Source organism: Bufo gargarizans, chromosome 5 (genome assembly GCF_014858855.1).
Source record: "Bufo gargarizans isolate SCDJY-AF-19 chromosome 5, ASM1485885v1, whole genome shotgun sequence".
In the NCBI taxonomy this organism is placed as follows: Eukaryota; Metazoa; Chordata; class Amphibia; order Anura; family Bufonidae; genus Bufo; species Bufo gargarizans.
In genome coordinates, this window is record NC_058084.1 from 277,620,505 (window position 1) to 277,632,740 (window position 12,236).

General features: G+C 40.5%; 1 protein-coding gene across 1 annotated transcript in view; it reads right to left on the reverse strand.

Moving 5' to 3' along the window:
* Positions 1 to 5,613: 5,613 nt before the first annotated feature.
* The window catches only part of LOC122938069 (polypeptide N-acetylgalactosaminyltransferase 4-like), an 83,821-nt gene continuing 77,198 nt past the window's right edge, over positions 5,614 to 12,236 (reverse strand). The window contains exons 10-11 of the mRNA XM_044293351.1: positions 10,067 to 10,219; positions 5,614 to 8,737 (exon numbers count right to left, since the gene is read on the reverse strand). Coding sequence (XP_044149286.1) covers positions 8,606 to 8,737; positions 10,067 to 10,219 — 285 coding nt within the window. The 3' untranslated portion in view covers positions 5,614 to 8,605. The remainder of the gene's footprint in view (positions 8,738 to 10,066; positions 10,220 to 12,236) is intronic.

Genomic DNA, 12,236 nt, shown 5'->3' on the forward strand with positions numbered 1-12,236 from the left:
CTCAGTGTTGTGAAGTAACTTCTCTTTCTGTGTGATTAGGACAGGTTTTGTGTGTACTAATAGAACGGCTGTGAGATGGGGAAACAGCTCTCCTTGTCTGAACACTGTTTGTGTAGATTAAATTAAAATGATCTGGACTGACATTCTGCGGTTTGGCCTAAACACAGCTACACACTGCATAGATGTCCATATTCAAGAATGGTGGGGTTACACAGAGCCTGGAGAGGAAGAGAAAGAGAGCAGTTATCTTAGAGGGAGCTGAGACTGAGGAACTGTGTATGCAGAGGAATCTGAGAGCATCCCTCAGTGACCAGAGCTGCAGGTAAGTGAAGCAGATTGTGTCCAAGACCCTGATCCTGTCTAGAGGAATGAGGATTGCTTCCAGGAATGCTGACGAGAGCTGAGGAGAAAAGCTACATACACTGTATCACCGCATGCTTGTTGGCGAGGCATTTGTTCAGCTCCGAGTCACCAGCGGAGGCAGAGTAGACCCAGGTCGGTAATATCGTGCATGCACCTCATCACAGTGTTGTCGTCTAGAGATTGAGACAGGGCCTGTAGTTAGTTAGGGTCTCTGTTTGTGTCAGGCCACAAGTGTTGTTATTGTTCATTGCAAGGACTCCATAACTTAAAGTGACATTTCACACTGGAGAGCTGATAAACTTCCCACAAACTGAAACCAGGCTGGCGTTTTGCTCAGAAGGAATACTCAGTCACGTGCTATAGGACCAGTTATGGAAGGGGGAATTCTATAGAGTTTTGTAAGATTGTAAGCTGTTGTGCTGCACCGCAGGCTAGCCCGCACCACACGTCCATACAGTTATTCTTGTTTTTTAGAGTAATAACAGGTAAGGTGTGGTTTTCGTCATGCCCGCCAGTAGGTAAATTAACCCACTATCCTCCTGAATCTATTGGAGGGCGTCGTGAGGTGCAGCACAAGGGTCTTCATCTTTGGGCTGGGTGTATGTAAATTTATTGTTTGTTCCCAGCATTTGTGGTTGTGTTCATTACCACTTTTAAGTAAAATTCTGTTTTGGCAAAAGCTGGTAGTGTGGTTGTTTTCCTCGTCCACAACTTTGCTGTATCCTGAGGAGCCCACTACGGTGAACGGCTTACACGGCGGCCACTTTATTTCTCCTAATGATTGCTCCCTAGACAAAACTAGCCATTATAAATAATGAATGGCATTTGGGAATATATTTATCATAAAGTATAATATTTTAAGTATTTTCATTTTCTTAATTCCCGGAGAACCCCTTTAAAAAAGATCTTTCACCAAAAAATTTAATGCAATCTGACAGCACCATGTTATAGAGAAGCTGAGCAGATTGATATATAGTTTTGTGGGAAAAGATTTAGGCGCTATTGGTACAGGGAGGTGGAGTTATCAGTGATTGATAGCATTGTGTGTATGAGTGTGCATAGAGAGATAGCTGTCAGTCACTAATAACACCTCCTCCCTGTACCGATAGCACTTATTAAAAATTACAAGTTTTACTGACTCTTTTCCAACAAATATATATATATCAGTTTCTCCTCCTTTATAACATGGTGCTTTCATATTGCATTGCATTTTTTGGTGACAGGTTCTCTTTAAGGAACAGCAAAAAGACTTAGGTGGGTGAAGTTAGGCAAAGTCAGACCCAGGGAGGATGGACAGTGGAAGGTATGGTAGAACTCAGAATCCAAACACCACGACGTGTGTTTGGATCCTGATAGCGAGGGTTCCAGAAGAAACAAAAAAATGGATGGAAAAGAAAGGGGTTGAGAAGAAGGTGATGACTAGGGTTAAGACGGTGTACTGTGATTATATAAGCATTTCACAGCAGAATTGGAATTCCTATAAGTCTGATACGCGCATCTCAACCACAGGTGCCGCAGCCCACTTTCGCTCCCTTTGTATAACTTTCTCCTCTCGCTGTCACACCACAGCCACCGATGGGCTAAAATAACCCATTTGAACGCCAATTGCTCCAATCTACCCTCTCCCCCTTCCCCGTTACAGAGGGAAAATGTAAGGGAACGATAGGAGATCTTACTACTCAAACCAACAGAGGATGTAAGGCCAAGAGCTAGATGCTAGGGCCCTGAAAAGTGTAGTCAATCGCATAATCAATCTAATATCACCAGATCACCCCCTAATCAGGATATTTAGTTAGGGATCTGTACAGAAAACAAATAACACCCATCAGAAGAGAGGTTTTGCCTCTCCTCTGGTGAACAATGCCCACACAGAGGTCCCATAAAATGTTTGACAGCACAGGAATTGAACTCTCTCCCCACAGTACCTCCCAGCTAGTTAGAGGTATCCCAAGCTGCCATTCCCACTGCCCTGCATCCTCCAACCCCCACTAGCCCTTCTCTGTACCTGTGTTGTGTGCCCCACCCCTCACCTGTGCAATATGTCTCTATAGATCTGCCAGGTCTGGTCTTCTTGATCCTGTCAAATAGATAAATCTATTTTTCTGTCTCTGTACCAAGTCTGTCTGTCTGACCTGACTTTTGCCTGTGACCCTAATCTGTTCTTCTGCCTGTTGGCTGGATTCTTACCTAGTCCCATCTTCCCTAGCCCTGTCCTTTGAATGTATTCTGCCTGCCTGACCTCAGCCTGTATGTGTTGTCTGTTCTTCTGGTGCCTTGCACAGGTGTCGTCTCGGACCTCCCTGATTTAGCTGCCAACTAAACCGGGACTATTCCAAGTAGTGGCTGTCTGGTGGCTTCCCTGCAGCTAAGACCGGATCCCTGTATAGGGGTTAAACAGTGAAAACCAAGGGACTGCCAGGACAATGCCCTCAGGAATAGCCAGGTAGTTGGCACAGAGGTTCCACAACCGTTGTTTGTAATACAAGGTTCTAGAACCTTGCTCCCTTCCAATTTCAACTGCCTACTTCTTACCTTGTTGATGGGGCATTTATGTTGAGCATCACTGTCTTAACTGATTTACTTGTTTTATAGATGTGTTTTGTGAATTATCTACAAAATTACCTTAACTGATCATGTTCATGTCTTTTCCTCAAGGCCCATAAGTGATCACATGGAAACAGGTCTGGAGGATCTACAGCTCACTCAACCTAGGCACAAGTCGATCATCCCCACTCCCTTTTCCCAGGACAACAGCAGGAGATGCCCGGTGTGTGATGGATTGAACCCAAACATTGATATTTCTGTATATTGCGGAAACCCCTCATTATCATCCTCCAGCTAGTGGTGGGGATAATTAGGGCACGACAAGGTTCCAGAGGACTCAGAGACCTACCATCATGGGTTGCTGGGATCATAGGCAGGGGCCTAGCTCATGACCCTAAAATAGTACCAACAAAACTGCCACCTTATCCTGTAGTTTCCAAGATGGGGTCACTTTTTTGAAGTCTCTACTCTAGGGGTGTATCAGGGGGTCTTTAAATGTGACATGGCAGCTTAAAATTATTCCAGTGAAATCTGCTTTCCAAAAACCATATGGTGTTCCTTTCCTTCTGCGCAATGCCATGTGCCCGTACAGCAGTTTACAACCACATCTGGGGTGTTTCTGTAAACTACAGAATCAGGGCAATAAATATTGAGTTTTGTTTGGCTGTACACCCTTGCTTTGTTACTAGAAAAAAATATAGATTAAAATTGAAAATCCACCTAAAAAGTGAAATTCAGAAATTTAATCTAATTTGGGCCCCTTTGCGCATCTTGGCTGCAAAAAAGTGTCACACATGTGGTATCGCCGTACTCAGGAGAAGTAGGGCAATGTGTTTTGGGGTGTATTTTTACATATACCCATGCTGGGTGAGAGAAATATCTCTGTAAAATGACAACTTTGTATAAAAAAATGGGAAAAGTTGTCTTTTACAGAGATATTTCTCTCACCCAGCATGGGTATATGTAAAAATACACCCCAAAACACATTGCCCTACTTCTTCTGAGTACGGCGATACCACATGTGTGACACTTTTTTGCAGCCTAGGTGCGCAAAGGGGCCCAAATTCCAATGAGTATCTTTACGATTTCACAGGGCATTTTCTACGCATTTGGATTCCAAACTACTTCTCACGCTTTAGGTCCCCTAAAATGCCAGGGCAGTATAAATACCCCACAAGTGACCCCATTTTGGAAAGAAGACACCCCAAAGTATTCTGGAAGGGGTATGGTGAGTTCATGTAAAATTAAATTTTTTGTCACAAGTTAGTGGAATATGAGACTTTGTAAGAAAAAAAAAAAATATATATATAATTTTACGCTAACTTGTGACAAAAAATAAAAACTTCCAGCAACTCACTATGCCCATCAGCAAATACCTTAGGGTGTCTACTTTCCGAAATGGGGTCATTTGTAGGGTGTTTCTACTGTCTGGGCATTGTAGAACCTCAGGAAACATGACAGGTGCTCAGAAAGTCAAAGTGCGTAAATTCAAATTTTTGCACCATAGTTTGAAAACGCTATAACTTTTACCCAAACCAATAAATATACACTTATTGCATTCTTTTTTTTATCAAAGACATGTAGAACAATAAATTTAGAGAAAAATTTATATAGAAATGTAGTTTTAATTGAAAAAAATTTAACAAAGTGAAAAATGTCATTTTTTGCAAAAATTTCAGTAAATTTTGATTAATATCCAAAAAAGTAAAAATGTCAGCAGCAATGAAATACCCCCAAATGAAAGCTCTATTAGTGAGAAGAAAAGGAGGTAAAATTCATTTGGGTGGTAAGTTGTATGACCGAGCAATAAACCGTGAAAGTAGTGTAGTGCAGAATTGTAAAAAGTGGTCTGGTCATTAAGGGAGTTTAAGCTAGGGGGGCTGAGCTGGTTAAGGGGTTAAAATGCATCCTAGCATTCCCCATAAGTCTTTCCTCTTGAGGAAGCATCACGCGAAATGCGAGTCGGAGGGGTGTGCCATCTCCACTCACTAAATGGTATGTAGTTACATATAGCGATATTATTTATCATTGCCCATATCTCCTAAAACTCCGTTGTTAGTTTTTTTTTTGTTACATTACGATACTAGGGCTCATTAGTACAGAAGCACCGCTTTTTTTTTCCCCTAGTGGTCCTGTTTACACACTTCCATATCTGAGGTTTTAAGGATAAGGTGCAATATTGGTATTCCAGTATTTTGGGGTTTATAAAGTAAATTTGAGTGTTGAAGATTGTGCTATTTATTTGATTCGGCAAGTAATTTTATAGATTATTATAATAAATGTTGATGATTTTAAATGGGAACAGAGTTGTACTCAGTTATTTAGTTGGCTTAACGTCAGTAGTAAAAAGCAGACCTTTAACGTACAGACTCCATTCAAACTGTGTTTCAAAGCTCTCCGCACTGAGAGGTGTGCTATGTATATTTGGAGTCAATCAGATTTGTGGTTTATTATAGAAATGAATGGAATGTTCAGGGGTTCAAATTTTAACTGCCATGGATGATGTCCCAAGCAGTCTAACTACCAAACTATCTCACATATACAGCACATTCCCTCTTCGCTCTCACACTCACACACACTTTCAGCTCTTTTCAAACAATAATGTATTTCCTTTAAGAAATGCAAATCTATTTTATCTCTTTATTCCAAATATATGAGTAACATTTTCAAGTTTGCTTAAAGAATAAGACCACATCTCAGCTTGTTGGAAAAAGTTTTTTGTTTTATTTTTTTTTCATTTTCCAGCAAATAGTTTTCATTTTTTATATGAAATTTAAATTAATCATTTCATTCATACAATTATACCATTAATATTCAGTAGTTTAAAACCCCCAAATCATTCTATATTTTTAAATTCTTAGGGCTCATATTAGCCAGCTTTTAGTATGCAGTATTGTTTGGGACTGAACGCAGCTTAAAAATACAATACCTCTGGTTTACCTCTGGTAAACATTTAATCAGCTTGCATTCAAGCCTCAAAAAAAAGAAAACCATTTTACTTTTGATCTATCCCTTAGTTGAGTGAAAAACACTTGTTTCAATAGGGATCAATGAAATGCAGGTAAAAGCTGGAGAATTTAGAGCTCTAACATTATTCACACTAAGATGAATTAAAAACTAAGGGGAGATTTATCAAAAGTGCTGTAAATAAAAACGGGCTTAGTTGCCAACAGCAACAGATTTCACTTTTCTTTTTCCAAAAGAGCTCTGAAAAATGAAAGGAGGAATCTGATTAGTTGCTATGGGAAACTAAGACAGTTTTCCTTTAGACCAGTTTTGATAAATCTCCCGCTAAATCCTTTAGCATCAGATTTTCCAGAAACCTGTGCCTAATATAAATCTGCATTCACCCATACCTGGTTGCATAGAAAGCTGGTAATTTTAAATATACAGTATGTAAATGGAACCTGACTATCTTTAGAATGCCTACCCCACCCCACCACCAACCCCTTTCAGCTACTACAGCAAAAGATGTGAAAGGGAGTTATCCAAACGGTTTCCGAAGTCTTAACCACTGTGTCAAGGATAGATGGGACCTTGTTCTAGAGATCAGTGAGGATCACACAGGTGGGATGGGAATAGCCATATAAATCGTACCGATTACAAACCTCTTTTCTCAAATCAACATTACACACAGTAAAATTTCAACCAAAGGAGAAAAAAAAATGTGAAAAAATCATAGATGTATGAGCCTATGGCAAGCTGTGGCTGAAAAGGAATGGTCACATCGATATACATCATTTTATTTCTGTGTTTTTAATTGCAACCCCCTTCGACAATAGCAATGGAAAGATATCCCTTATTTTTTGCTCTTCATTGGGACACCTTCCCTCTTTAAAGTGTAAGTCCACACCATAGGACAGAAATGCTGAAGATTTTGTGGAAAATAAAGTGAGGCTTTAAAAAAATCTCATCCACATGCTGTATAAAATATCTGCAGCAGATTCCTCGGCCTGCAGTGTGGGTTTTAAATCAGCGGCATGTCATTTTATGTTGCGTAATTTCACTGTGCTTTTCACCAATTCAGAGAGTGAAATCAGCGGCAAAGCCACAGTATTTACACTATGAATTCCACAACCTTTTGCTGACCCGCAGCGGACCCATCCAATGTGGACATAGCATTAGACCAAAGGGCAGGAAAACCCAGGTCAGTTACGGAAAACAGACAAGAATGCATGCTGTGGGTTTCTGTGTGTTGGAAAACTGGAGTTTGAATTTATCATAAGTCATTGTGCAGCGGCTTTCTCTCCTCTCCAGTTCACAACACATTCATGCCCAGCTGAGCATGCATGTGCATGGGGGGGATATCTGGAGAGCAAGCTATCGAATGAACAAATGTGCAGCCGACAGTTATCTGGTGTCTGTGGCCTCCTTAAGCTCAATATATTTATCTAGAAAATGATGTTACATGATTTCATTATGCCATTCCCTCAGTACATCCATAGTACTGACGTATAGTACTAGAAATAATGCACTCCTGGATTTCCACTAGGAATTAAAGGAAATGTCTATAGATCGTAGGACACCTCCTGTCAAGTGTAATTCTAGCAGTAAGTGATCTTTAGGACACGCTGATGTCTGCTTGAACACATGGTCCTTTTAGGGCTCGTCTTCGTAATGGTGTCAGAACCTGAGCCCACCGGTGGATTCTCTTGTTCTCCGACAGGCCACTTTGACCTTGGTTCTGTCATTTAAAAATACTTGCAGGCCCATGCACATCTTCTGACTCTACAATGACTACTGTTTTTGTTCTTCCACATAAGCAACGTACAAACATACAATAAACCAATATTTTTTCTGTAAGGACCAATCACTGTTGCTTTTATACATGGTGCAAAATACATCTTAAAGGGAATCTGTGACCAACGACCTTCCCTATCCAACTGTTTGAAGAGACACATTGATGTGGTTCACCTAATTACTACTCTGTATTTCATTTGATGATCCAAGGCCCGTTCTCAAGTTCTGTTGTAACTTTTGCTTAATACGCAAATTAGCCCTTTGGTACAATGAGGGCGTTACCATTGCTCTTGTTTTACCAAAGCTCTATTCTGCTATGTCAATCAAAGCAGCGAGGGAGGGGCTGGCCACAGAAAGGAGCGGAGCTTGGGTGCAACAAGAGGACCGGTGACACCCTTATTGCACCAATGGCCTAATTTGCATATTAAGGGTAAAAAGTATCATAACTTAGGAATGGAGCCTCAGATCAATAAAAGAAAAACAGTTTTAATCAGGTGAACCACAGCTATGTGTGTATGCAAACAGCTGGATACGGAGGTTGCTGGTCACACATTGCATTGCTCAAGTGTCTGGCATTGGCTGTATAACTGCATGTTATATAATACCCTTTCATATGATATGAACATGTGTGACTGAAGAAAACTGAGCGCAGATCTCCTCCTTCTAATATCCTGAAATATTTTCTAAAATTGAACATTACACACAAATCACATACTAATAAATAAACATGTCAACAGCCATGTAGAAATCTGTACCGTTGTGTACAAAGGCACTTTTGAATATGGAGAGTAATGGTAAATGCTGGCAAGGCTTTCTGATCAGACGCAGTCTAACAGTTCATTCAAGTTAACCTGCCTCTGTGAAACACATCTTCCTTGCTTGGAGTTTTTTTTTTTGTAAACTTAAGAAAGTTGGATTCAGCCCCTTGTGCATATTTGTGGTTTTCAGACATTTTCTTCTACCTTTCGAACTTCCAAAGTTGATTTTTATCCAAGGCATTACAAAGTTGCATCTGCACATCTCCACGACCTTCTGATGTGCGATACGAACTAAGACATTTATCTGAATTAGGATGATATATTGTTCCATCCTGTACAGAAACAGAAGAGTAATTGTGTATAAGTTTAGTATTCAGGCACAAATATGTAGTGTTACATAAATATAAAACTACTATGCACTCCCTATAACCTTCCTCTCGGCATTAAAGGGGTTAACTATCCTCAGGTAAGCCACACTCAACAATGGAATTTTTTTTGTATTGCCCTCCCAATTCTAAGAATTAATCAATAAATTATATATTCCAAAAGTCAACCCTTTCTGAAAAACAAAAAATCATATAGCTATGCCGGTGTAAGATAAAAGTTATGGCTCTTAAAATATGGATGCAAGATAGCTATCCTAAAAGTCAATGTTAAATAGGCCTTGAGACATGACGTGGATAATAAATAAGCCAGCACCTCATCTGCAGACAGCTGTTTCGGGTCGATTGCCCCTCATCAGTGCAGAGCAGAGAGTACTGGGTGAAAAAGCTAGGTCAGGATTTAGGGGCAGTCTGCTAAAATGTAAAAAAATACAGTACTTATTTGGTATCACTTTATTCAGACTGTTAACTTATTATTACCACATAGTAATAATCCACCAAAAAGTGGAATTTCTGCCCCATCTTCCAAACTGCAGCACAGCTAAAAGGAAAAAAGCATGTCTGCTGCTGACTTCCAAAGCAGCAGGAGCCTACAGTAGTGCAGTTTGGAAGTTTTAGGTTTAAGCGCTCTGTTTAGAAAAATAATGATGCTGCTTCAAAAAGATTACTCAGACACAGTTTACTGAAATTTTGCACTCGTCCCATAAAAAAAGCTATTAAAGACAACTTTAAAACATGGATAAAACAATAAAATGTAATGCTATTTAAAGGGGTTGTCTCACTTCAGCAAATAGTATGTATCATGTAGAGAAAGTTAGTACAAGGCACTTAATAATGTATTTTTAGCGTCCATATTGCCTTCTTTGCTGGCTTAATTTATTTTCCACCACATTAGACACGGCTTGTTTCTATGGTTATGACCACCCTACAATCAAGCAGGGGTGGTCGTGTTTGCACGCTGTAGGAAAAATCTCCGGTCTATGCTTACTGGCGCCTTTTCCATTTGTGTGCAAGCACGGCCACTGCTGCAAGATTGCAGGGTGGTCATAACCATAGAAATAAAAAATGTACAACACAAGCCAACAAAGGAAGCAATATGGATAATAACAATACATTAGAAAGTATCTTGTAGTAACTTTCTCTACATGATAAATGCCACTTGCTGAAGTGAGACAACCCCTTTAACAAGAACCGGCTTAAAACCCAACAGCTGTGTACTCACATTAACAGTAACACTACAGATAAATAGCATACAAAATTATTTATTTCAGTACTTACAAGTCGAAACTCCCAAATAATGTTTGGAGGGACTGGACTATCATCTTTAGGGCAATGCCTCATCCCTATGTATGTCTGGTGTTCTGGGACTTCTGCACACAGTTCAGTGACTGAATTAAAGCGAATCTCACGTTTTGTTGTGTATTCAAAAAACTGAAACAAAGTGTACAAATAGTTATGAAGACTGCTGCACTATATAAAAGAAAATTATATCTAATAGTCATTTAAATATTGAGGGGGTAATATTTCTGAGGCTGTGGAGTACGACTATCCAACCAACATCCGCAGATTACAAGCAACCCCTCTACAATGTATTTATGTCAATCATTAACAATTAAATACATTCCTATGCATATCACGAAATAGCACCCCCTAAATAAAAAATCTTATGCAAGTCTATACATCTGCAACTTCAAAGCCTTTTTCTAACAAATGAGATCATTTTATAGTCCTCCAAAAAAGTGGTGACATTCTTTTCAATGCAATTACATTTGAAAACTGTCGCAATTGCTTTGATAAATCTAGCCTAGTCTGTAAAAGAGTAAAATGCGAAAGAAATCCAAGTACTGCTGGTTTTTGCATTTAATTTTCCGTTATTTTATTTGCAGAAGTTTTGTTCATTTTGTCTGTGTCTTCCCTTCTCCTACCGTGTCTTTCCCTCCTTCTTCCACGCTTGATTGGTCTACCACTGATGACATGCAACGTACCCAACCACCGCCAGGAGATGGCTGAAGTCATAGTTTCCTCTTTCAACGTGAGAGGTCTGAATGAGCCATGTAAGAGGTCGCAAATCCTATCTCTACTGCAGAAAGATAAAGTCTCCATAGCATTCTTCCAAGAGACCCACTTCCGGTCGGGTAAGATACCTAATCTTCCACCCAAAAAATTCTCACAATGGTACCACAGCACACATGGTTCGGCTAGCAGAGGTGTTAGCATCGCCATTCACAAGCAACTACCCTTCGTAGTCTCAGCTTCTTCCTCAGACCCAGATGGTCGGTACTTGTTTGTGAAGGGCGTAATTGCTGACACTCAGATCACACTAGCTAATGTCTACGCTCCTAATAGGGGACAGGTCCAATGGCTGATTCAGACCCTCACGCTCCTATCCTCCTTCAAGGAGGGCATTGTAATTTTAGGGGGAGATTTTAATGTATCCCTTGATCCTAGCTTAGACTCCTCCTCCGGGAAGTCAGCTATTACGCACATACGTTTGAGGCGTTTGAAATTGGCCCTGAAAAAATTAGGTGTGTTTGACACATGGCGCACTCTAAACCCCTCTGGTAGGGATTATACCTTCTTTTCCCATGCCAAGTCCTCATACCATAGACTGGATCACCTCTTCTTATCCTCCAAACATGCCCAACTGCTCCTACACGCCAAAATAGGTAATATTACTTTGTCAGATCACTCCCCAATTTTTATACATTTCACCTTGACCTCTCTTCCAAAAAGGGAATGGAATTGGCGCCTCAATGACACCCTCATCTTAGATCAAGCCAACTCCCAGAAGCTAGCTTCCTCTCTGACAGAGTTCTTCCAGCGGAATAACGCAGGTCCCACACCTCCCTCGCCACCGATTGTATGGGAGACCCATAAAGCGGTGATCCGAGGTGAACTTATCGCCCTCGGCTCCCATGTTAAAAAACAACGTTCTCAAGCCATTGCCACCCTTATGTCCCAAATTGAGTCGCTCGAACTTACGCACAAACAATCACAGGCACTTAGTTGTGCCACTGAACTTAGTGATGCTAGAACTAAGCTTAAGAACTTACTAAATGTTACATCAGCCAAACTGCTCTTACGCTCTAGATTTAAATCGTACGCTCATGGCGATAAGGGGAACAAACTTATGGCAGCGCTGGTTAAAAAACAACATTCTGATTCTTTTATCTCTGCTATCAAAGATGCTAAAGGAACTCACCTGAAGTCCACCCCTGACATTGCGATGGCCTTTAGCACCTTTTATACGGAGCTTTACAATCTTCCTCCCCCCTCGAATCAGTCGCTCAATACCCTCACGGACGCCACGGAAAAATTTCTTTCCTCCCTACATCTCCCTAATATCACCCAATCCCAGTCAACTCAACTAGTAGCCCCAATAACAGATGCTGAAGCGCGGAAAGTACTGGCCTCTATTCCTTCAGGGAAGAGCCCTGGACCTGATGGC